This window comes from Schistocerca cancellata, chromosome 7, assembly GCF_023864275.1.
Source record: "Schistocerca cancellata isolate TAMUIC-IGC-003103 chromosome 7, iqSchCanc2.1, whole genome shotgun sequence".
In the NCBI taxonomy this organism is placed as follows: domain Eukaryota; kingdom Metazoa; phylum Arthropoda; class Insecta; order Orthoptera; family Acrididae; genus Schistocerca; species Schistocerca cancellata.
The window spans coordinates 490,567,570-490,594,854 of NC_064632.1; the positions used below are offsets into that span (position 1 = coordinate 490,567,570).

The following is a 27,285-nucleotide window of genomic DNA, read 5'->3' on the forward strand; positions in this document are numbered from 1 at the left end:
GAGCGTAGTGTAAAAATCTGAAGCAAGTTCGTCAAGATCTTTACGAGATTTTTGGTAACAAAGTTTCCTTTTTATATATTACATATTTATTTATATATGTAATACATTTCCAAAATATTTAGCCTATGTCTTTTCGAATGTTCATTATAGTTTCGTGTAAAAATTGGAAGTAAATCGATGAAGAACTTTTCCGAGATTTGTGAAAACTACGGTTTCTCTATATACAGGGTGAGTCACCTAACATTACCGCTGGATATATTTCGTAAACCACATCAAATACTGACGAATCGATTCCACAGACCGAACGTGATGAGAGGGGCTAGTGTAATTGGTTACTACAAACCATACAAAAATGCACGAAAGTATGTTTTTTAACACAAACCTACGTTTTTTTTAAAATGGAACCCCGTTAGTTTTGTTCGCACATCTGAACATATAAACAAATACGTAACCAGTGCCGTTTGTTGCATTGTAAAATGTTAATTACATCCGGAGATATTGTAACCTAAAGTTGACGCTTGAGTACCACTCCTCCGCTGTTCGATCGTGTCTATAGGAGAGCACCGAATTACGTAGGGATCCAAAGGGAACGGTGATGGTCCTTAGGTACAGAAGAGACTGGAACAGCACATTACGTCCACTTGCTAACACCTTTTTATTGGTCTTTTTCACTGACGCACATGTACATTACTATGAGGGGTGAGGTACACGTACACACGTGGTTTGCGTTTTCAATTACGGAGTGGAATAGAGTGTATCCCGACATGTCAGGCCAATAGATGTTCAATGTGGTGGCCATCATTTGCTGCACACAATTGCAATCTCTGGCGTAATGAATGTCGTACACGCCGCAGTACATCTGGTGTAAGGTCGCCGCAGGCTGCCACAATACGTTGTTTCATATCCTCTGGGGTTGTAGGCACATCACGGTACACATTCTCCTTTAACGTACCCCACAGAAAGAAGTCCAGAGGTGTAAGATCAGGAGAACGGGCGGGCCAATTTATGCGTCCTCCACGTCCTATGAAACGCCCGTCGAACATCCTGTCAAGGGTCAGCCTAGTGTTATTTGCGGAATGTGCAGGTGCACCATCATGCTGATACCACATACGTCGACGCGTTTCCAGTGGGACATTTTCGAGCAACGTTGGCAGATCATTCTGTAGAAACGCGATGTATGTTGCAGCTGTTTGGGCCCCTGCAATGAAGCGAGGACAATGTTTCAAGCGTCAACTTTAGGTTACAATATCTCCGGATGTAATTAACATTTTACAACGCAACAAACGGCACTGATTACGTATTTGTTTATATGTTCAGTTGTGCTAACAAAACTAACGTGGTTCCATTTAAAAAAAACATAGGTTTGTGATAAAAAAACATACTTCCGTGCATTTTTGTATGGTTTGTATTAAACAATTACACTAGCCCCTCTCCTCACGTTCGGTCTGTGGAATCGGTTCGTTAGTGTTTGATGTGGTTTACGAAATGTATCGAGCGGTAACGTTAGGTGACTCACCCTGTATATCACACCTATATGTGTATATTATATATATTACAAAAATATGTAACCTATGTCCGTCCAACCTTGATTAGACTGTCGTGTAAAAAGATTTACTACATTGCTCAAAACATATTGGGATTTTCGGTAACGGCGTTTCCCTTTTGTATAGAAAATTACATATGTTCTTATAATATGTCTAACTGTCAAACTGCCTTTTTTGTTATGAAAAAATGTGGTAGCAGAACTGTCCAACCGAACGCAATTTTTTAAATTCTTTTTCATACCTAAAATACCGTTACAATCCACAGTTACAAGAAAAGAAATCAACCAAATCAGCCGAGCCATTCTCAAGTGATGATCTTTTACAATTGATTTTAATTTACAACTTTTGCTGTGTATTTTCCAAAAACTTTCTTTCATAGAAACTTTGTCCAGACAATTACTGACACAACATAGACAAATGTTAACTCCATCTGTCGAGCCGTTCTTAATTGATGATATTTCGTACGTGCGGCAGCTGATGTTAATTTCAGACTTTTCCGTTGGATTTTCCAAAAGTTTTCTCTTATAATAACGTTGTCCTGACATTAACAAACACAAAAAATATCGACCAAGTTGGTCAAGCCGTTCTCAACTGATGATCTTTCATACATGCGGCAACTGACTGTTATGTATGTAGATCCACGTCTTCTTATTTCTAATCACATACTGCAGACTAACATCCAGTTTTCATCGCAAATACAAATTCTTAACTACCGATCTTGTGTAAAAGATTGTTAAAATAAAAGCATTTACAAATTAATTTTTGTATGTGTTTTTCGCTTCATGAAAATGCTCGTAGGAATGCGGACGTTTGTTTAAAAATTTACTCCCGCCAGGAACCGAACCCAGGCCACCAATACGGCAGGCAAACAATCTATCACAAAGCCATTCCTCCCTGGGAAATGACGATTTTCCTATATTAAAAGCACGAGGAAAACTTCAAAGCCGATTTTCTCTAGAATATTTGAGAGATGCTTGACACTGCTTTGATAATTAATATTTGACTTCTCAGCTTTACGTACCCCAAATATAAAAAAACAAAAATCTGTTTGCCGTGTGGTTTCCCTGACAGTACACCTGATACTAATACTTCCACCAAGGGAACATCTATGGCAGTCGCCGATATTGCACCTGTTGCCACTGCATGGCAGTTTGCCATGCCGATCACTCAGCTGAGGAGGTGAACTACTCAGGTACTGTTCTGTTTCTTTCTCATATGTAAATTCACGGTGGTTTAACATGGAAATATGACTACCTACTGAGGCAAGAAAGAAAGAATGAATTGATTGGTGTTAATAACGATCATCCTCCTTTACCTCCTCTGCATTACTGCAGATGACGTGTCACTGAGCACATTTGTTCTGTGCATGCAGTACACGTGAGGCGCCTAGTTGTTTCCACTGCACTGTGTGGAGTACGAAGGTTCTGTTATACACTCCTGGAAATGGAAACAAGAACACATTGACACCGGTGTGTCAGACCCACCATACTTGCTCCGGACACTGCGAGAGGGCTGTACAAGCAATGATCACACGCACGGCACAGCGGACACACCAGGAACCGCGGTGTTGGCCGTCGAATGGCGCTAGCTGCGCAGCATTTGTGCACCGCCGCCGTCAGTGTCAGCCAGTTTGCCGCGGCATACGGAGCTCCATCGCAGTCTTTAACACTGGTAGCATGCCGCGACAGCGTGGACGTGAACCGTATGTGCAGTTGACGGACTTTGAGCGAGGGCGTATAGTGGGCATGCGGGAGACCGGGTGGACGTACCGCCGAATTGCTCAACACGTGGGGCGTGAGGTCTCCACAGTACATCGATGTTGTCGCCAGTGGTCGGCGGAAGGTGCACGTGCCCGTCGACCTGGGACCGGACCGCAGCGACGCACGGATGCACGCCAAGACCGCAGGATCCTACGCAGTGCCGTAGGGGACCGCACCGCCACTTCCCAGCAAATTAGGGACACTGTTGATCCTGGGGTATTGGCGAGGACCATTCGCAACCGTCTCCATGAAGCTGGGCTACGGTCCCGCACACCGTTAGGCCGTCTTCCGCTCACGCCCCAACATCGTGCAGCCCGCCTCCAGTGGTGTCGCGACAGGCGTGAATGGAGGGACGAATGGAGACGTGTCGTCTTCAGCGATGAGAGTCGCTTCTGCCTTGGTGCCAATGATGGTCGTATGCGTGTTTGGCGCCGTGCAGGTGAGCGCCACAATCAGGACTGCATACGACCGAGGCACACAGGGCCAGCACCCGGCATCATGGTGTGGGGAGCGATCTCCTACACTGGCCGTACACCACTGGTGATCGTCGAGGGGACACTGAATAGTGCACGGTACATCCAAACCGTCATCGAACCCATCGTTCTACCATTCCTAGACCGGCAAGGGAACTTGCTGTTCCAACAGGACAATGCACGTCCGCATGTATCCCGTGCCACCCAACGTGCTCTAGAAGGTGTAAGTCAACTACCCTGGCCAGCAAGATCTCCGGATCTGTCCCCCATTGAGCATGTTTGGGACTGGATGAAGCGTCGTCTCACGCGGTCTGCACGTCCAGCACGAACGCTGGTCCAACTGAGGCGCCAGGTGGAAATGGCATGGCAAGCCGTTCCACAGGACAACATCCAGCATCTCTACGATCGTCTCCATGGGAGAATAGCAGCCTGCATTGCTGCGAAAGGTGGATATACACTGTACTAGTGCCGACATTGTGCATGCTCTGTTGCCTGTGTCTATGTGCCTGTGGTTCTGTCAGTGTGATCATGTGATGTATCTGACCCCAGGAATGTGTCAATAAAGTTTCCCCTTCCTGGGACAATGAATTCACGGTGTTCTTATTTCAATTTCCAGGAGTGTAGTTCACTAACCTGCTGTCTTCAAGCTGATGTCCCCGGCGCAGAAAACAGCACGCAGGTCGTAGGTTCTGTAACTTGAGGCTGAAACTGACTTCTAGCGAGGTTCTGTTCTGAAATAATGTATCACTTCTTTGTGATGCCATTCGCGTATTTTAATAAAGCCACACGAGAAGACTACATGATCGTGATACAACACCTTCTGATACAGCAAAGTACATGATCAAACACAGTGTTTACGAAAATGTATCTTTACACTATTTGTGGCACGTGTCTGTGCCTCATGACTACCGGAGTGAATCTTTTAATACTGAATACTGGCAAACACATCCTGCCACAGACAACATGACTGTACATCTCGACTGCCTAATCCAGAGTGACGAACAGGAACTTAAATAAAAATTGGAAACACATCCTACGACAGACAACATGCCTGTTCTTCTCGACTGCCTAATCCAGAGTGACGGAAAGCCCAAAACACTTCGCGCGCCATACCAGAAAAGGTGTTACCCGAACGCTTCCGAAGTGCTTCGTCTGCAATGTCGTCAGTCTTTCGTCTTTGATTTAAATTGTTTTTAATAATTCTAAAGTGACTGATTGAAAGCTGTTGAGACATATTTGTATTAAAAAGTGAAGTCATTCCAATGAGTAGTTTAACAATAATAATAACTATACTTTAACGTTTTGGCCCCTTGCTCCGAACACAGCCGTCAATCACAGAGCAGTAGCATTATGCAGGCGGTCTTTCTCACGGGAATGGTACCGAATCTAACATCTGTCACAGGTACCTCACATCACATTTCGTCATCTATATACTTCTTGCATCTCCACCGCTCTGGGAACAGCTTCTTGGAGCCTAATATGATGGCTGACTAAGCCAGAAATATCACACTACTCAACAGCGTATAGTCCTTCTTGTAACTTTCCAAAGGAACGATGCCGTTGGTGGGAGTGGTAGAGCTGGGTTGAGATTAGTGTTTCTTGCTCCTTCCTACAATAATTTTTACTTTATTCAAACAATTGCTGAATATTTATCTTCTCATGAAAATGGCACAATTTAGAAATTTAAAAGACAATAATTTTTTCTGGACAAAAACTGTTACAGTATGGGGAAACAAATCAGCTTTGTAGCTACTCAACAAGAAGAACTTACTCGATACCAAAATCCTTGCGTAACAGTATGAAATTCCACTAAACTGAAAACACATGGAGTATCAGTGCTGCCTTGTAATAAAAAATTGATTTAAAATACACACGTCTTAAAAAACAAAAAACCATAACGCAAGGAGAAAATTCTACTTGAAATCACTAAGAGAATTTTTGTAACAAAAGTACAGTCCAAATAAACATCAGCTGCAACGTGACAAATAAAGAGCGGGTTGGTTGCATAGAACATAACGAAAAATCAAGTGACATCAGATTCAGTGGACCATAGAATATACATCTGAAAAACTAAGGGAATCGAGAATTGACAGATACGAAGCACAGTTAGAACGCAAGTACTGGTTTTATAATGTGTTCTTATCAGGCTGAATTCTCTCAGTACACACAGCGACGCGCACAACTTAATAACATTTGCAGACCTCCAACACAGGAGAACAGCCCAGTCTAGTAACACACTCACACAGGCTGTTCCGCTGTCTTCAGATTCTGCTCCGGTAAAAGCCAGCCAGATAGCCCTGAAGCAAACTGCACCCATCCTCGCTGTATCACTAGTCTCCGACCAACAACCTCTTCCTTCTTGTTGTTGCCGTCCACCACGGCAGCCACAGCGTGCAGTTAAATCCAACGGCCGCTTCCACTACCGGTCTCTGGAGCTGTAAGATCGTCGCTCGCCGACCAAAACCAGACTCCTCGTACCCTGCCGCCTGTTCTGCGAAGGTTCGCTCGGTGGCGCATCTCCACCACCGAGCTGCTCAACCGGTTTTTGATTTGTGGCAGCTGCGTGACGTCTTGTGACGGCACAGGTACCGATGTAGCAAAGCTAACGAGTTGTTGCTAGCTGTAGTTACAGACAAGAGAGTGCTACGGGGATTCGAAGTCGACGTGAAGATATGAGACTATCTATCTATCTATCTATATCCGAATCCCGCTCCAGCTACTGCCGGGTCTGGGTGCTGACGAGTCCTCTCCATTTGGCTCGGTCCTCCCACCACTTTTCTTCCTCCACTTGCTGCCAGGTCACACCTCTCCTTTCAACAGATATTCTCACTCCAATTTTCCACCGTGTTCTTGGGCGCCCTCTAGGTCTTTTCCCATCCATCTTTAGTTCTTCCATAATTTTGGGGAGTCTCTGCCCATGCATCGTCTTAACATGCCCATACCATCTTAATCTCTTTCTTTCAATTTCTTCTCTCATACTTTCTTGTTTGAGGTCCTTTCTAATCTCTACATTCCTTACTCTGTCCATTCTTGTTTTTCCCTTAACTGCTCTGAGAAATTTCATTTCCCCTGCTTGCAGTCTGCTCCAGTCCCTTTCTTTCATTGTCCATGTTTCTCCACCATAGGTGACAATAGGGAAGTAATAATTCTTATACATCAGGAGTTTTGCTCCTTCTGAAATTTCATTATTCCAAATCAGATGTTTTATTGTTTGGTAGAAATTGCCTCCCTTCTGTAACCTCCTATTTATTTCGTTAGTTATTCTTCCATCCCTAGATATTTCACTCCCTAAATAAGTGAAACTTTCTACCACTTTGAGGGGTTCTCCATTCAAGGTAATATTTTCATTGATTCCTTTCTCTCTTCCAAATACCATTACTTCACTCTTGTCTTTATTTATTTTTAATCCATACCTTTTCATTATTTCCTTCCACGCATCAAGCTGTAACTGTACATCTACCTTTTTATCACCCCATATTACCATATCATCTGCAAAAATCATCTTTTTGTCTTTTTCTTTTACTATATCTTTAACTGCCCTATTCATTCCCTCCATCACAACATTAAAAAGCGCAGGAGATAGAATACTTCCTTGCTTAAGTCCTTGTCTTATTTCGAAGTATTCAGAGTTCCCCAATGGTGTTCTAATTCTACAATTGTGGCCTCTGTACATTGTCTTTATAACATTAATGTATCCATCTTCTATATCTATCTTCTTCAGTTCTTCCCAGAGTCTTTCCCTGTCAACTGAGTCATATGCCTTTTCTATGTCTATAAAAACCATTATCACCCTTTTGTTATACTCCCAATTTTTTTCCATCAGTTGACGGATAGAAAATATCAGGTCGATTGTGCTCCTTCCTTTCCTAAACCCATGCTGTTCTTCACTCAGCTCCTTTTCTATCTTTTCACTTATTCGATTTAGTAAAATTCTTTCAAAAATCTTGGCTGTATGACTCATGAGGGTTATTCCTCTGTAGTTTTTACAAAGTCTTTTACTGCCTTTCTTGAAGATGGGTACAATGTCTCCTGTTCTCCAGTCGCCAGGTATTTTACTATTTCTCCACACGCTTGATACTACTCTATACAGCCACTGCATTCCCACTGGACCTGCTGCTCTTATCATGTCCACTGATAATTCATCAGGTCCTGGGGCTTTCCCCCCATTCATCTTCTTCACAGCTTTTTCCATTTCTTCCTGTGTAATTTGTCCTAATTCTGCTTCCCAACTTCTCTCAATTTCTCCATTATTTGTTGTTTCCTCATGTACCTGCTCCTCAGTGTTTAACAGCTTCTTAAAATGTTCTTTCCAGAGATCTTTTATATTCCCTGGATCTTCAATAATGGTACCGTCCTCTGTTTCCATCTTTACTGGTACTTCAGAAGCCTTCCTTTTATTTTTCATCATTTTATAGAACATTTTCTTATTGCTCTTCACATCTTCTTCAAGTTTTTTTGTAAACTCTTCCCATTCCTTTTTCTTTGCTGTTTCCACTATTTCTTTGCACTTCTTCTTTTCCTCTATATATCTTTTATGGTCTTCATCATTTTTAGTTTTCCACCATTTTCTCCATGCTCCATTTTTTCTTCTAACTGCTTGGATTCATTTTCCATTGTCCCACCAGTAATCTATGGTCTCCATCTGCACTCACACTTGGAATTACCTTCACATTTGTTACTTTCTCTCCCCATTCCCTATCTACTAGAATATAATCAATTACACTCTTCGTTCTTCCATCCCAACTGTATCTGGTGATAACATGACTTTCTCTCTTCATAAACCAGCTGTTTGCTATTTTCATTCCATTCCTCTGGCACAAATCCAGGAGTCTCTCCCCTTCTTCATTTCTACCTCCATATCCAAAACATCCCAATACTTGCTTAAATCCCTTTCTGTCTTTGCCTACCTGTGCATTAAAATCTCCCATCACTATATTAGCACTCTCTATATGGTTTTCTAACACATTTTCAAAGTCCATCTTCTCTTCTTCGCTACATCCCACTTGAGGTGCATAAATCTGGATTACTTTTAGTGTTTCTTTTTGGAATCTCAGGTTTAAGATTATGATCCTGTCTGATATATATCTTACATTTTCAATAAAGCTTTGTACATTCTTATTCACCATCACTGCCACACCATTTCTTCCAGACCTGTTATTCCCACTCCAGTACAGTTTTCCTCCTCCTCTCAAATTCTTCTCACCTTTTCCCTTCCACTTTGTTTCGCTTAATCCCAATATATCTAACTTCCTCTCTGTCAGTACATCTGTCATTTCTTCCATTTTTCCATTGAGGGTTAATATATTAAGGGTGCCAATATTTAGGTTATTTTTTAGTCCAGTTGGTTTCATCTTCTTGTACTGATGAATATCATCAGGTCTCCCATCATTTGCACCAGTACTTGAAGAAGCAGTGGGGTCAAATCCTGAGTGGTTCTTTCCGAGGCTCGTCTGTGTTTTGAAAGCAATATATGAAGACTTTCCTACTGGCTTGCTAGGCCTAACGCAAGAAAGGATTTTCTGTTGGGGTTGTCTCCCTTAGCCTTTGGAGTTTCTCCTCTACCACAAGGCAGTGGTTCCCTTCTCATTTAATCCCCAGAAAGGAGGGTTGCCTCATCTGCCAGCTACGCCGTTCCGAAGTCTTCCTTCTCCGCCGTCGCTGCCATTAAGGTCTTCACCCGTAACCCTGGGCATGGGTTCCGTGTTATACCCCACGGGATTGGGTCCCTGCCTGAACTCAGCCATCCTAGCACTCCGGCCTACTGAAGTGTAGGATGCCCACCCCCGCGACGTGGACGCGCCAGACAGGAATTACCCCAGTGGAGGAATAGGGAAGGGCACCCTACCTCCCTGGAGCTGGGTTAATGATTGTGTATGGTGCCACAATCAAAGAGCAAGATATGAGACTGTGAACAACAGATGGCCAAGCCCGTATCTCATGGTCGTGCGGTAGCGTTCTCGCTTCCCACGCCCGGGTTCCCGGGTTCGATTCCCGGCGGGGTCAGGGATTTTCTCTGCCTCGTGATGGCTGGGTGTAGTGTGCTGCCCTTAGGTTAGTTAGGTTTAAGTAGTTCTAAGTTCTAGGGGACTGATGACCTCAGAAGTAAAGTCCCATAGTGGTCAGAGCCATTTGAACCATTTTTTGAATACCTCTTAGGCTGCGTCACCAGAGGTCGCCCGATAACATCGGCCACTGGCCGATAGTGGGATCATAGTATGTCCGATCTTCTCCATCAGTTTTTGGTAGAGTCAAAGAGGTTATGTTAGGTTAGGTTAGAATCTGTTCTATGTATGAAGCAGGTTAGATTTTAACTTCTTAGGGTGGAGTGGACACCTCGACGCCTCTGCTTGGATACTAAACAGGCGCTGAATACATGTGAATGAGCTTCTCTGTATTGTAAAGAACGTGACGAGTACTATACACGCTGTCCTCAGTTCTCGGAATAACCTGACAAGTTTTACAAATATATGAGATGACAGGAGAAACGTTCTGTTACATACTCAAGATAATTCGTGGTGACCTTGAAAAGCAAGCTATAAACAATGTGTTTCATTGTATTTATTTAAAGTTGTGCAGACGTACTCGATTAGCCTTCAATGACTGTCATTTAGCACACGAGTGAAAGACAAGCATAAAATGTAGCATAAGATACTCTGAAAACCTAAACCACTTGAAAGTCTGAATGCATACCGTACGCCACATTTGAAAACCACTTCATGTTAACAGAATCACTATCCTACTGGCATAAAACGCCAATGAACAACGATAATAATTTATAGACCACTAACACCAATCTACCAGAAAAAAGATCCAGTACATTAGCTATAAACATATAAGATAAGCTACCCTTTTCACTTTAATTTGCTTATTTGGCGTTTCGAATAAACCTGCAATTTCAGTCCATAGATTCCGAGCTATATCCCGATTATGATATTTTCATTGTCAGGATGTCACAAACTCACTATTTTCCGGCTAAACTTATGGGTTTCTCACGCTCCACATTTCATGGGTCGATTTGACCGAAGAAAACAAACTCATTTGAATTTCACCGATTGTCGTCCGAAGTCCATACTTCCGGGAGATAAGATCGGCTATAGTGCTACATTTAGCTCGACTTTAAATCATTGTATCTCGACAACGGATAGAGATTATTGGATAAAACAATTTCTTTTTCACTTTATCCATTTAATTATCTTCGTGCAAAATGTGAACCGATTCGTACAAATTTAAAGTATGGAAGCGGTGCTCTTCTAAAACCTCAAAGAAAACGTGTTCCTTGCATGTTTTTACACGTAAAATCCGAATGGTACATACGCAAATGGTGTCATTAGCTAAGCATTAATTTCAGCCCAATTGAAATTTTTCAAAAGTAATTAATCGTTTGCACAATTTGCGCTTGTGCCTGCTCCGGTTCGTCGTTCAATCCTTGCTTCCGCTCTGCAACAATCACCCGTCTTTCCTTGTAACTTACTCCTATTTTCCTCAGAATTTCAAACATTTTGCAACATTTTACAGTCTCTAATTCTGTTTCCAGATTGACAGATTTAACGAAAGTGTCTTCATTTTTCTTCAGTCTCGCTTCCAATATCAGCCGCAACGTCTGAACTGTACCTCCGGTGCCTTTACCTTTCGTAAAGCCAATCTCATCGTCATCCAACAGAACCTCGATTTTCTTTTCCATTCTTCTGTATATCATTCTTGTCAACAATTTGGATGCATGAGCTGTAATGCTATTTCTGCAATGATTCTCACATTTATCGGCTGTTGCAATTTTCGGAATTGTGAGGATGACGTTTACCCAAAAGTCTGATGGTATGTCGCCAGTCTCACACACTCTACACACCATTGTGAGTAATCGTTTAGCTGCCCATTTCCCCAATCATTTTAGAAATTCCGTTGAAATGCAGTCTATCTCTTCTGCCTTATTTGATCTTATCGTCCATAGCTCTTTGAAATTCTGATTTTAATACTCGATCTCCTTCCTCTTCGCTGTAAACTCCTATTTCTTCTTGCAAAACGTCGTCGACAAGTCCTCCTCCTTATAGAGCAGAGGTCTTCGTTCCACTCTTTCCATTTATCCTCTCTCTCCACTACATTTAACAGTGGAATCCCCATTGCACTGTTAATGTTACTGCCCTTGCTTTTAATTTCACTGAAGATTGTTTTCACTTTTGTGTATGGTGAGTCAGACCTTTGGACAATCTTTTTTCTTTTCTTCACATCTGTCCTGTAGTCATTCCGCCTTAGGTTTCTTGCACTTCCTAATTATTTCATTTCTAAGTGATTTGTACTTCTGTATTTCTGAATTTCCCTGAACGTTTTTGTAGGTCCTTCTTTTGTCCATCGACTAAAGTGTTCCTTCTGTTACTCATGGTTTTCCTTCTAACTTCCGTGATTTCCCTTTTTTAGAGATGTCCATTTCTCTTCAACTGAAATGCCTACAGAGCTATTCCTTATAGCAGTAGCTATAGCTTTAGGGAACTTCAATTGCGTCTCTTCATTCTTTAGTAATGCCATGTACCACTTCTTTGCGCATGGGTTCTTCCGACTACCCTCTTAAACTTCAGCCTACTCTTCATCAATACTAAACTGTTATCTGAGTTTAAATCTACTCCTGGGTACGTGTTTTCGGAATCTGTGCCTCACCATGATACAACAAAACTGGAATCTTCCCGTATCTTCTGGCCTTTTCCAAGTATACGTCCTCGTCTTGTGATTTTTGAACAGGGTATTCGCTATTACTACCTGAAATTTATTATAGAACTCAATTAGTCTTTCGCCTCTCTCACTGCTATTACTAAGTCTATATCCTCCCGCAACTCTTTCTTCTACTCCTTTCACTACAACGACATTCCAGTTCTCTGACACAATCAGATTTTTCATCTCCTTTACGTACTGCATTACTCGTTCAGTATCCTCATATGCTTTCTCTATCTCTTCATTTTCTTCTTGCGACGTCGGCATGTATACCCGAACTCTTGTAGTCGGTGTTGCTTTGCTCTCGATTTTCGTGAGAACAACTATCAGTGAACTGTTCGCAGTAAACACTAGAACCGTTAATTCAAATCGGTGTCCACGAGCTGGAAATGTTACTCTAGCTGACCGAGCCCCGCCATCTCAGAAATACCAACAAGAGTTACCGCTGGACTTGTGTTTTATAAGGTACTACACACCCAGTATCGCTTTATCCGAATGATTTTACTTAACAGAAAGATCATGACATTAAATTTAATCTTGGACTACGCCCAATTATTTGTCATCCTGGCTGTTCATCATTAAAAGTCGGTTTCCATGTGTCGCCAACGAACACGACCCATTGTAATCGTGTCTCGAGTCAGTACTTCATCACGAGCTCACACCGACTGACCATCTCGCCCAAAACTGCATCCAGGCAAATGCAGGTACAGTCCTTTTGAAAGGTCACCGTCGATTTCCTTCCCCATCTTTCCATAAGCCGAGCTTGCAATCTGTATCTTATTTCTTCGTTGTCGATGGGACGTTAAACTCTAATTTTTTTTTTTATTTTGCTCTCAGTCAGATCCCATTTCAGCAGATACAATTATTGCGCGTAATGATTCAAACAGAACATTGGTATGATTCTATTAGAAAATATAAAACATAATTAAACGAGATAAGAAGTCAACAAAGTACGTTAGTCTGATCCATTTATCAAACAAGCCAATTATACACATACAAAATGAAACATTCAACATATCCTCTAATTTTAAAGTTCCATTCTATAAAGACGAATGAAATGACAAATATATTTGTCAGCAGACCTATTCATGGAACTAAGAGATACCCTAAGAGAAAAATAGTCCTTGTTTTCTAAAGTGTTTTGTAGTTAAATTGTACTTTGATGATCGTATTTAACACCTATGAAAATATGTACAAGTCCTCGTCAATGAGGCTGCATTCACAGCTTGGAGGAGGAATGAATTTATCAAATGTTCGGTTTATTGTCATTCATTGACCTGCTTTTAGTATGTTTAGGAGTAACTTTTTCTCTTCTCGTAAACGTCGAGCTGGAAAATCGAATGTAGCCTTGAATCTGTTGTTAAATCGCCCAATACTATGTGACTCTGATGTTACGCTCTTTGTCCACTACTTTGTCCATTCCGGTTTTGCTTGTCTGGCGGGTCTACTACGAAACTCATTGTATGGTAGGGGTAGTCGCTGGGAAGTAGACGCCACTTTCGCCCGTTGATCTGCACATTTGTCACCTCTGATTTAAAAATGTCCCTGTGCAGATAGAAGACGAATCCGTTGACTCAGCTCCTTTGCTCGATTGAGACTTCGCAGTATATCGCGTACCAAAGGATTAAAAGCTCTTCCTTCGGCTGTTCTCGTTAGAGACTATAGAGCATTCATCGAGTCAGTACATACTAGGACCTTGTTGACTTGTAAGTCGATTATGTAAAGTGTTGCTTGATGAATGGCGTGCCGCTCCGCCGATAACGTCGACGTTTCAATGCCCAAAGGTTGTGCACACCCTGTTTTGATCCCCGCAAAGACATACATTTCGGAACTATCCGTGTACGATTTGTACCAGTCATGCAAAATGGCTCTGAGCACTATGGGACATAACATCTGAGGTCATCATTCCCCTAGAACTTAGAACTACTTAAACCTAACTAACCTAAGGACAACACACACATCCATGCCCGAGGCAGGATTCGAACCTGAAACCGTAGCTGTCGCGCGGTTCCAGACTGAAGCGCCTAGAACCGCTCGGTCACACCGGCCGGCTACCAGTCAAGGCAGTAACGATCCAGTTTTGACAGTGTAGAAGCCCTGAGTTCACTCGGAGTTACATGTGTTTTAGATATATGATCATCATATGCAGCACAGTGAGCTTCTGTAGAGATAGCGTTTGCTTGCTGATGTCAACATTGTGACGTTGGACGTTCCAGTATTTCACCATATGAGTAATGAGTGATATTGGTAGGAGGGATTTGGGTTCCTTGACGAGTATGACATAATCTGCATGAGATATGGTAATCAATGTAATTTACGATGTAAACAGTGATTGATAGAAGGTCTGACCCTGTAGAAGTATCGACCACATAAGAGCTTCCGTCTCATAATGAGTGGATGAATGCCAATACCATTTGCATGACTGATGTTGTGTTAATTTAGCCACCAGAACAGCTAATTGTATACCGTATAGAATCTTCAATCGTGACGTGAAAGCGGAGTCATACAATGTTCAGCCATACTCCATCTTGCTCCAAGTTAACTGTTTATAGATACTTAAGATACTTAAGACAGTTCTAAGGTCGAGTACCCATTCTGTGCAATTCAGAGCTTTTAGGATGTTAATTGGTTCAAATGGCTCTGAGCACTATGGGACTTAACTGCTGAGGTCATCAGTCACCTAGAACTTAGAACTACTTAAACCTAACTAACCTAAGGACATCACACACATCCATGTCCGAGGCAGGATTCGAACCTGCGACCGTAGCGGTCGCGCGGTTCCAGACTGTAGCGCCTAGAACCGATCGGCCACTCCGGCCGGCTAGGATGTTAATTCTCTGGGTTCACTGAACATATCAGTCGAATGTCTAGCCACATACCCAAAAAATTTAAAGTACTAGCTAAAATAATTCGGTTATTAATTTGCAGACTCTAATCTTCCTTCCTTTGTAATCGTTCACATAATAAATTGCAACTCAGTGCCTCCGGGAAGCTTTCGTCAGCAACGATGGGGAGATTAACATACTGAGATGTTATAATTAAATGTTTCCCTGAGACATTTAAGTCTCATTCTATCATCTACGATAATGATCGAAGCAGACGAAATTAATTAAAGTTTGTGCTGCGGCTGGGACTCGAAGCCGGATCTTCTTGTTTGCTAGGTAGAAATGCAAGCCATTACACCAGCGAAGTACGATAGTCAATATTGCTGCACGAACTTCCTAAGCTCAATGCCCTCCCCAACACAAACGTCATTTCATTTTTCCCTTACATATTGTCACTACTGCCAGTGCTCTCCGATATGGGCAAGCACCCCAGCATTGGACGTAATGGGACGTCCTTGTACCATTGGTGATCTTATAGATCTTATACAGGGTGGCGCACCAAAAGTGTTACCAATTGTTTCTTTCACAATTTACGACGCACATTAGATATCCCGCTGGGATCTCTACAGCAGTAGCAGCAGAGCTTGGAAAAACAAATGAGTTACGAAATGAAATGACGTGTAATTCACGATACTGCCGCTAGGAGACTAGTAAGCAGCAGTGGCTGACAATGGAAGACTGACGACACAGCAACGACCGGCAATTGTGTTACTTTTTCATGAAACAAAAAGCCTTGTTGTGACTCAGAGGCGTTTTCGACAACATTTTAACACACGATGGGTCCCTTGCAAGAAGACCATCCACAGGTTATACGATAAATTTGTACAGGAAGGAACAGTATTGGAAGCGAAGCGACATCGGCCAAAGCCTGTTTGTTCGCCGGAGAATATTCAAGCGGTACGAGTTGCTGTGCAGAGAAGTCCCGGGAAATCGTGTAGAAAGGCAGCAGTGCAACTCGGAATATCCAGACGCTCCGTTTAACGCATTCTTAAAAGTGACCCCCATATGTACCCATACAAGATGACCTGTGCACAGAAGCTCACTGAGGAACACAAGCAGCAGAGACTACTGCTAGCTCAGTGGGCGGAGGATAGGGAAGAAACTCTTAACAACGTTTGGTTTTCAGGCGTGGCGCATTTTTATTTAGACGGTGTGGTTAACAAACAAAATGTACGCTTTTGTGGCACTGAAAACCCACAAGTGCTTCATGATCGACAACATTATGCTCCGAGGATTACAGCGTGGGCAGCAATTTCCTGTCGCGGACTTATTGGACACTTTTTCTTTGAAGAAACTGTGAACAGCGAGCGTTATTTGAGCATGCTTCGCGATAGCTTCATTCCACAGCTTCTTGCTACTGCCTTGCCCTTTTACACGCAGTGGTTCATGCAAGATGGAGCAGGCCACATACTGCAAACACTGTGTTGGAGTTTTTACACGATCATTTCGACACGCGGATCATTTCACTCAGGTTTCCAGGTCGCTTCAATGACGGACAAAATTGGCCCCACAGTAGTCCAGACCTCAATCCATGTGACTTTTTTCTTTGGGGGTACCTGAAGGAAAAATTTTCGCGAAACGTCCACGTAATTTAATGGAGCTCAGAAGACTTATTCTTCAAGCATGCAGTGAAATTACGGAAGACATGTGCCGTAGGGTAATCACTAACTTCAGTGTTCGTTTGTTCCGCTATCATATAATCATACAATAAAGGATCCTTCTTTCTATGTATTTGCAATACATTACATTTGTCTATGTTAAGGGTCAATTGCCACTCCTTGCACCAAGTGCCTATCCGGTGCAGATCATCCTGCATTTCCCTACAATTTTCTAATGCTGCAACGTCTCTGTATACTAGAGCGTCATCCGCGAAAACCGCATGGAACTTCCGACACTACGTACTAGGTCATTTATATATATTGTGAAAAGCAATGGTCCCATAACACTCGCCTGTGGCACGCCAGAGGTTACTTTGTCTGTAGACGTCTCTCCATTGATAACAACATGCTGTGTTCTGTTTGCTAAAAACTCTTCAATCCAGCCACACAGCTGGTCTGATATTCCGTAGGCTCTTACTTTGTTTATCAGGCGACAATGCGGAACTGTATCGAACGCCTTCCGGAAGTCAAGGAAAATAGCATCTACCTGGGAGCCTGTATCTAATATTTTCTAAGTCTCATGAACAAATAAAGCGAGTTGGGTCTCACACGATCGCCGTTTCCGGAATCCATGTTGATTCCTACAGAGTAGATTCTGGGTTTCCAAAAACGACATGATACGCGAGCAAAAAACATGTTCTAAAATGCTACAACAGATCGACGTCAGCTGCCAGTACCTCGTCTCCTACTTCCCAGACTTTACAGAAGCTTTCCCGTGAACCTTCTGGAAAAACAAAATGGCAACACATTTCGTGCGCCACCCTGTAATTAAATGTCCGTGCGGCAATATTGACCATCGTACTGCGTTAGTGTAATGGTTATCATTTGTGCCTAGGAAGCAAGAGGACCAGGGTTAGAGTCCTGGCCACACTGCAAATTTTAATTCATTTCGTCCGCTTCGACCATTATCGTCGATACTGAGATGTGGTCATCAACCGATGTGTTTGTTCCAGGGTCACAAGGAGGTGGGAACGCACGTGCGGGCGTACTGGTGCATCCGCGACTGGGAGATGCCGCTGTGGTGGCGTCTGCACGAGGTGTACATGCTGCTGCTCATCCTGGTCATCCCCACCTGCATCATGACGGCCACCTACAGCGCCGTCTGCTGGGAGGTGTGGCGCGTCACCAAGACGCGCCACGGCATGACCGCCGGCTCGTGAGTACATCTCGCCTCTCACATCAGGAGTATTTCTGCCTTGCATTTTTGCACATTATCAGACTTCAACACTGGACTACACGAAGGCACAGATTTCGTTCATTGGCCAGTCCCACGTGCTAGATCTAGCGGACCAGTGTCAGTCGCCTGCACACAATGTCTCACGGGGCCTGTAATGTTGTAACAGTGCAGATACTGGTACTGTCACGATGTACCGATCTTACCCTTGCGCCAGGTTCGCACGCGCAACTAAAGTGACGCCACAGATAGTGGCATACTGCAGTGGCACGTGTGAGCATCCAGTTTTCAGTGGCGTCACTCAAGTGTCGCAACTTTTGTCGTGCTACAAAAACTTCGTCTGGGTTCTACTTTGTAACGCCATTTGTTTCTTGCCGCGTTAAACCCTCTTTGATTTCCCTGAGACGCTACTTTGCTGCGGGCGTTGTTCTGAAGAGAGGTAATATACAGAAAATTTTAATTAAAACTTTTTCAGTGCTATTAATTATTTCCGATGTTATCGATCACCTCTCTCCCATACGAGAATAAGCCTGATAACATTGTTCTCAATTAAAAGAGCGGTTATACATTCCACCACGGGCGTTCATTCACCTCACTGAAAGTGTTCACTGGAGTTCAACATAGCGTAAAGGCGAACGTGTCCGGCTATTTTTGATCAGGTACTGTATATTTAATCGACGTGTTCGAGTCAAGTAACATAGTTTTGGACCATGCCTATTTAGGCAGTTTGTCGTTTTTGTGTGTTCCGATAAAGGCGTGGTTATCCGCGCTGAAACCTAGGTCAACATCCGGATTCTGTATGCAATCGAGGCAGATTCTTTATAATCATTAACATACATTTAATACTGTAATGTAACATTACAGCAATGTTTCTCTTACCCATCTGCATTACTTACATTTAAAGGAATCAGCCCTCATCGGTTCAAATCGAAATTGTGTGTAAGCCATCCCAAATCTCTCACACTGACTCTGCGGCAGAGGTTCCCAAACTTTTCCTCTGACGGAACACTTTGAGAATCGTGGTACTCTGATGAGACACTCTCTCAATTTTGAAGGCTAATAAAATTTTTTAAAATGAGAAATGCTTGTTTTATTCAGTGATTACTTCAGTCTTAAATCGTGGAACAGAAATTACGCTGAGGTGACAAATGTCATGGGATAACTCCTAATAACGTGTCGGACCTCCTTTTGCCCGGCGTAGTGAAACTCCAAGTGGCAGACTCAACATGTCGTTGGAACTTCCCTGCAGGAATACTGACACATGCTGCTTTTACAGCCATCCATAAATGCGAAAGTGTTGCCGGTGCAGGATTTTTTACGGGAACTGCCTTCTCAATTTGACTCACTTGTTCGATGGGACTCATTTCGGGCGACCTGGGTGGTCAAATAATTCGCTCGAACTGTCCAGAATGTTTTTTTTTTTTTTACTTTATTGTTATTTGGACACCTGAGCAATCAGGTAGGCTGGCAGCAGCACAATACGCTGCTCTTCAGCCGAAGAGAGTACAAGAAAATAAACAGAGAAGAGACATCACATAGAAAAACGGCGGGAAAAAACAGTAGACTCACGAACAGAAAAACACATGAAGCCGTTCACACTCGATGACAATCCACACTACGAACTGTTGACACGACGCACAAACACTGAAGAAGACAATGGCACTGGTGAACAATGGAGTGTGACGACGAAACTGAACACTAAACACGACGGCACACACGATACACTGATGGCGATAACCCCGGCGCGCGAATGTTCACTCAGCGTGTACGAGTCCGGGGACCTGCCAAGAGTGGAGGTGGAGGAGGAGGATGGGGAGATGGGAGAGGGGAGAGCAGAGATGCCATGGGCAAAGGAGAGAGGGGGAGGGAGGAAGGGGGAGGGGAAGCCCGGAGGAGAGGGTAGGAGGGAGGGGGGAAAGGAAAGAGAAGGGAAGGGAAAGGGGGGGAGGGAGGGTGCCTAAAGGAAAGGACACAGGAGGTGGGGGGGGAGGATCAAAGTTGATAGGAGGGGTAGATGCAGGGGAGGAGGACATCATCAGGGAGGGGGAGCTGGCGGAAGCCACCTTGGGAGAGGGTAAGGAGGGTGGAGAGATGGAGACCAGGTGGGATATGGGAATACAGGCACGGCAGCAGGCGGGGGTGGGAGAGGATTGGGGACACGAGCGGGTGAGGAGGATCAAGTTTACGGGAGGTGTACAGGATCCGTATCCTTTCAAGGAAAAGGAGGAGGTGGGGGAAGGGGATGAGATCATACAGGATCCGCGTGGGGGAGGGGAGACGGATGCGATAGGCAAGGCGGAGAGCATGGCGTTCAAGGATTTGGAGGGATTTATAAAAGGTAGGGGGCGCGGAGATCCAGGCTGGATGGGCGTAACAAAGTATAGGGCGGATGAGGGATTTATAGGTGTGGAGGATTGTGGAGGCGTCCAAACCCCACGTACGGCCAGAAAGGAGCTTGAGGAGACGGAGGCGGGAACGTGCCTTGGCTTGGATTGTCCGGAGATGGGGAGTCCAGGAGAGGCGACGGTCGAGGGTGACGCCAAGGTACTGAAGGGTGGGAGTGGAGGCGATAGGACGGCCATAGACGGTGAGATAGAAATCAAGGAGGCGGAAGGAAGGGGTGGTTTTGCCTACAATGATCGCCTGGGTTTTGGAGGGATTGACCTTAAGCAACCACTGGTTGCACCAAGCAGTGAAGCGGTCAAGATGGGATTGGAGAAGGCGTTGGGAGCGTTGCAGGGTGGGGGCAAGGGCAAGGAAGGCAGTGTCATCGGCAAACTGGAGAAGGTGGACTGGGGGTGACGGCGGCGGCATGTCCGCCGTGTACAAAAGGTACAGAAGGGGGGAGAGGATGGAGCCTTGGGGCACACCGGCGGAGGGGAAAAAGGTGTAGGAATCTGTGTTATGGATGGTGACATAGGAAGGACGGCGGGAGAGAAAGGAACCGATCAGACGGACGTAGTTAATGGGAAGGGCAAAGGTTTAGAGCTTGAAGAGGAGACCGGAATGCCAGGCGCGGTCATAAGCGCGTTCGAGGTCAAGGGAGAGGAAGATTGCGGAGCGACGGGAATTAAGCTGTTCGGAAAGGAGATGAGTGAGGTGAAGGAGAAGATCGTCAGAAGAGAAGGACGGCCGTAAGCCACACTGGGTGACGGGAAGGAGGCGGTGCTGGCGGAGATGCTGGTGGATGCGGCAGGTGAGGATAGATTCCAGGACCTTGCTGAAGACCGAGGTAAGGCTGATAGGACGGTAAGAGGAGACGGCGGACGGCGGTTTGCCAGGTTTAAGGAACATGAGGATACGGGAGGTTTTCCACAGGTCGGGGTAGTAACCGGTGGACAGGACTACATTATAGAGCCTGGCCAGGGTGGAGAGGAAAGAGACAGGAGCTTCACGAAGGTGACGGTAGGTGGCACGATCATGACCAGGAACGGTGTTGCGTTTTGTGCGGAGTGTATCAATGAGATCCTGTGTAGTGATAGGGGCATTGAGTTCCATGTGTGTAATGTTGTCCAAGTACTGGAAACCAGGAGCGAGGGGAGGGACAGAGGTGTCAGTTCAATCGCGGATATCCGGGAAGAGGGAGTAATCGAACTGGGGATCATCGGGGATGGAGAAACCATCGGAGAGGTAGGAGGCAAAGTGATTGGCCTTACTAAGGGCGTCAGGGAAGGGGTGATCATCGTGGAGAAGAGGATAGTAGGGGGAGGGTTTAGTTCCGGTAAGGCGACGGAAGGCCGACCAGAACTTGGAAGAGTTGATTGGTAGGGTTGCATTTAAACGGGTGCATGTCTGTCGCCAGTCCCGGCGTTTCTTAGCCGCGAGCAAATTACGAACGTGTCGCTGGAGTTGCCGGTGGCGTCGTAGTGTGTCCGGGTCATGCGTGTGGAGGAAGGCACGGTAGAGATGACGGGATTCACGGAGGAGGAGAACGGACTGTGGGGGTAAGGTAGGACGATGGGGGTGGATGGCGACAGTAGGAACGTGGGCCTCCACGGCCTCAGACAAGGTCTGCTGGAGAAAGGAGGCGGCATGGGTGACATCGTCAGGGTGGTGGTAGGTGAGAGGGCGGCTATCGACCTGGGTGGAAAGGGTATCCCGGTAGGCATTCCAGTCGGCACGGGAATAGTCGTGGACATACTTAGGGGGAGGATCAGTACGAGGGTTGGGGCGAGGGCGACGACCGTCTGAAACGGTGAGGAGGACAGGGAGATGGTCGCTACCAATAGGTTCCAGGACATCTACCGTTATGCGGCCAAGGAGGTTGGGGGAGGAGAGGATAACATCAGGAGTGGAGTTGGATTCGGGACGGGTGTGCTGGGGGATGGGAATGAGGTCGCCTTGAAGGGAGGAGAGGAACCGATGCCACCGCCGTAACTGGGCGGCGGAACGACTATGGATGTTGAGGTCGGCGGCGATCACGTAGGAGGAGAAGGTACGGTCAATGTGGGAGAGGAAGTCGAAGGGAAGAGGGGCGTTAGGGCGGACATAGATGGTGGCGCAGGTAACGGTAAGGCCAGGGAAGAAGAGACTAAGGATCAGGTGTTCAGTGGGGTTGGGAAGGAGAGGTTGGAGCCGAACGGGGATCTGGCGGTGGTGCCCAATGGCAACTCCGCCACGCGCAATCGGGAGGGGATTATCGGAGCGGTGGAGGAGGTAGGGCGAAGTGTGGACTGTGTGGTGGGGTTGCAGGAAGGTTTCATTGAGGAGGAAGGCATCCACGCGGTGGGTGGCAAGGGTGTGCAGGAAGAGGTTTTTGTTGGCGGGAAGGGAGCATATGTTGTTGAAAAGGATACGTTGCTGTCGCGCCATGACAGGGAGTTAAACGAGGGTGTCAAGACGGGAGAAGGTGAAATGGGCCTGGTTGTTGGAGTAGGTGGCGTACATCTTGAGTTGGAATATGGAACGGGCGGCAAGGGAGATCTGCTGGAGGGTGTGGGGGCGCTGAAAGGGATGAACATTCTGGAGGACGATGGTAAGGAACCTGAAGATGTCCTCAGCGGTGGGGGGGGGGGGGACGAAGGGAATTGCCAGGAGGGGTGGGGGCGTCCAGGGGACGGACAGGTACGGTGAGTTCAGGAGTGGTTGGAGGGGGTCGGGCTTTACACTTTTGGGAGTAGGTGGGATGGGGGAGATTGCAGGTATTGCAGGAAGGAGGGGATTGGAGGTTAGGGCACTGCCTGAGGAAGTGCGCTTGCTGACAATGCGGGCAGGTGGGGGCCTCGCGGCACTCAGCTGTGGGGTGTGCATTATAGCACAGACACCTCTGGCAGCGCAGGGATTGAGGAGGGGTCGACCTTGTACCGCTGGTTAAAAAGGAGGGCACCCTCCTTCAGGAGATGGTCAATGGAGGGGGCGTGCTCAGAAAAAACCCGCATAAGGCGGGTGGGGCCAGCAGCGTTATGTATGCGGCGAACCGCACGCACCTCCAAATGGGGATGCGCCTGGAGCTCCGCCAACACCTCCTCCTCCGTGATCACTGGACTAAGCCGAGTGATCACGGCGGTGAGAGTTGGCGGGCGACGCGGAGGTTGGGGTTGGCGGGAGGGAGGTGGGGAAGGAGCAGGGGTGAAAGAGGCATGAGGGCCAAAGCGGGTAACAGGGATGCGGGAAAGGAGGTATGTGTGGAGGGTTGGGCTGGGGGAGGAGATGAGGATCGAATCACGGCGAGGAGTGAGGAGGGAGATGGGGGCACCAGGACAATGCTGGCGAAGGAAGAGGGTGAGGTTCCGGGCTTCAAGGAGAGAGGGATCAGGACGGGAGAGGAGGTAGCGGTAGGAGGAGGGGGTAGAGGAGGAGGAGGAGGGGGCAGGGACAGGCGGGGAGACATCCATGGCATCATGTGTGGGGGAAGGAGGACGAGGCGGAGCCTTTTTGGAAGCAGAGGAAGCAGGGGTGGCACTGGGGCGCTTGACGGCGGTGGAGGAGGTGTGGGGGACGGGAACAACGGGAATGTGGCGGGGAGGGGCAGGTCCCGGGGCCGGAGTCGGCGCCAGAGATGGTGACGGTGAAGGTGAAGGTGAAGGCGACGGCGACGATGACGATGACGATGACGGTGGCAGTGGCGGCGGTGATGGCGAAGGTGACGGGGCGAGCTGGGCGTGGACAGTGGCCCGACGGGCCACCACCCGAGCCGGAGCTGCAGTGACAGGCTGGGGGAGTGGGGGGAAAGGATCAGAACGAGAGGAAGAAACGGGAGAGGGGGCGACAAAGATAGAGGGTGAAGGGAGAGTGAGGAGAGGTGGGATGGAAGGAGGGGGGTGGGACTGGGCACACCAAGTGATAGTGGTGGAGGCGGCGGAAGGGGAAGTATAAACTATGGCGGTGGTGGTAGCGGTGGCAGCGGTGGTGGGGGCAGACATGACGGTAGACAGAAACAATAACTAACGGAACGAAGAGGAGAGGACAGAAACTGGGGACAGACAAAGACGGATGAAGACGAAGACTGATGAAGACGAGGAAGGCCGTAGACCAAGGTCAGGACGGCGGCGACGGCGGCGACCAGGCGGCACCGGATGGCGGCGGCGGCGGCGGCGGCGGCGGCGGCGGCGGGCACCGGCGGCGGCGGCGGCGGCGGCGGCGGCGGGCACCGGCGGCGGCGGCGGCGGCGGCGGCGGCGGCGAACAGACGGACGGACGGACGAACAGCAGATGGCGGCGAACAGGCAGACAGACGGACGGACGGACGGACAGCAGGCAGCAGCGGCGGCGGCGGTGGACAGCGAGCAGGCAGGCGGACGGACGGACGGACGGACGAACAGCGACAGCAGGAAGCGACGGGCAGGCAGGCAGACAGACAGACAGACAGACAGACGAACACAGACTTCGAAAGCGGAGATTCCAACCAGGGAGTAGCCCAGGCCTTGGAATCGGAAGCCTTCGAATGAGGGGATCCAACCCTCTGATGCAACCAGAATGTTCTAACAAGGCGTATTTCATACATAAAAGTTGCATCATTTTTTTGGGTACATAAAGTCTATGAATGGCTGCAGATGGTCTCCAAGTAGCCGAACATACCATTTCCAGCCAATGATCGGTTTAGTTGAACTAGGGGACCCCCAGTCCATTGCATGTAAACACAGCTCACACCATTATGCAGCCACCACCAACTTACACAGTGTCTCGCTGACAACTTGGGTCCATGGCTTAGAAAAAAAAAAAAAAGTTCACAAAATGTCCGACAGATGGCGCTGGACAGCAAAACGTCAGTGACTGCGCTTGACAATCGTGTATAAAAGGAGCTGTAATGAGAGAGAGAATCAGATGCGCCAGCAGTCGCAGGCATGTTGACGTTACCTGAAAAGGCGCTTTTAATGAAGCTGTATTATCATAATGGGGAATGTGCTAGCTCACCGTTACGATCCTATCGCCATAGGAAGGGGATTCGAACGGGTGAAGGTCCGTTGACAAATGCAGCTGTGGCGAGAATAATTTCGAAGTTCGAAGCCACGGGTTGTTTAGACGACAGATCCCGTAGTGGCCGACCGAGCACAAGGCGTAGTGCTGCTGAGACAGTTCAGGAAGAAATGGAGACTGTAGCGGGTTCGTCTATGCAGGGCGAAGTCAGCGCTCGTGCAGTCGCACGTCGCATCGGCATTCCATTCACTACTGTTTGGTTGGCACTGAGGCGTACCCTCCGATGATGTCCGTACAAAATCCATCGGCAGATTTAGTGAAACGGAGGGCATTTGCGGTGTGGGCGTTTCAAAAGATGGCGGAAGATGACGAGTGGTTGAGTAACGTGTTGTGGACCGACGAAGCTCATTTCACGCTACGAGGATCTGTCAACGCCCACAACTGCAGAATTTGGGCTACCGAAAATCCTAGAACTGTCGTGGAAACTCCACTGCACGACGAGAAAGTCACGGTATGGGTTGGATTTACCACATCTACCGTTATCGGGCCTTTTTTCTTCGATGAAATGCGTGATTCTGATTTTGTAATTGCTACCGTGACGGGTGAGAGGTACGCCGACATGTTACTGAATCGCATCATCCCCAGCCTGGCTGATAAACACCTGCTGGAGCGTACGATGTTTATGCAGGATGGCGCTCCACCCCATATTGCTAGACGCGTGTAAGATCTCTTGCGCGCGTCGTTTGGTGATGATCGTATGCTCAGCCGCCACTTTCGTCATGCTTGGCCTCCCAGGTCCCCAGACCTCAGTCCGTGCGATTATTGGCTTTGGGGTTACCTGAATTCACAAGTGTATCGTGATCGACCGAAGTCTCTAGGGACGCTGAAAGACAACATCCGACGCCAATGCCTCAACATAACTTCGGACATGCTTTAAGTGCTGTTTACAACATTATTCCTCGACTACAGCTATTGTTGAGGAATAATGGTGGACATATTGAGAATTTCCTGTAAAGAACATCATCTTTGCTTTGTCTTACTTTGTTATGCTAATTATTGCTATTCTGATCGGATGATGCGCCATCTGTCGGACATTTTTTGAACTTTTGTATTTTTTTGTTTCTAATAGAACCCCATGTCATTCCAAGCATGTGTGTCAATTTGTACCTCTCTATCTACATTATTCCGTGATTTATTCAGTTTTCAAATTTATACTGACTTTTTGATCACCCAGTATATTAAAATTAAAAAAAAAATTAGCATGGTCATAATGTGAAAATAGAACGGCATGTTATTAATAGTTTTTCACGGAGCTCTCATTTGCTTCCCATAGAACACCAGCGTGCCACATAACACAGTGAGAAACTATGCTCTACAGCAACACTGTTCCAGACACAACAACTTCATCAGCAAACAGTTTCAGTTGTAGGTCATTCCATCCGAAAGACCATTAATGTTCAAGGAGAGCGCGAGGGGTCATATCACAGTGGTCCGAGGTACTTCCGACATTGCCACTGTCTCAGCTGCCTGTATATCTGCCAGCGACAGCAATTTGTAATGACTGGCTTGTTTATGCCCTTCGAATGGCACTGATTACAGTAAATCACATTACTCAGGCTAAATACACTAGTTTTATGTGGCGCGGCGCAATATCCTTTCCTGTGTCGACCTCTTCATTTCACAGTAGTATTCGAGTATTTTTCTGATATAATCCAATCTCTGTCCACCCGTATACCGTC

General features: G+C 46.4%; 1 protein-coding gene across 1 annotated transcript in view; it reads left to right on the forward strand.

The window, feature by feature from the left end:
- Positions 1–27,285, forward strand: part of LOC126092466 (pyroglutamylated RF-amide peptide receptor-like) — a 123,937-nt gene that overhangs the window by 23,864 nt on the left and 72,788 nt on the right. The window contains exon 3 of the mRNA XM_049908070.1: positions 17,971–18,173. Within this exon, the coding sequence (XP_049764027.1) occupies positions 17,971–18,173 (203 nt within the window). The remainder of the gene's footprint in view (positions 1–17,970; positions 18,174–27,285) is intronic.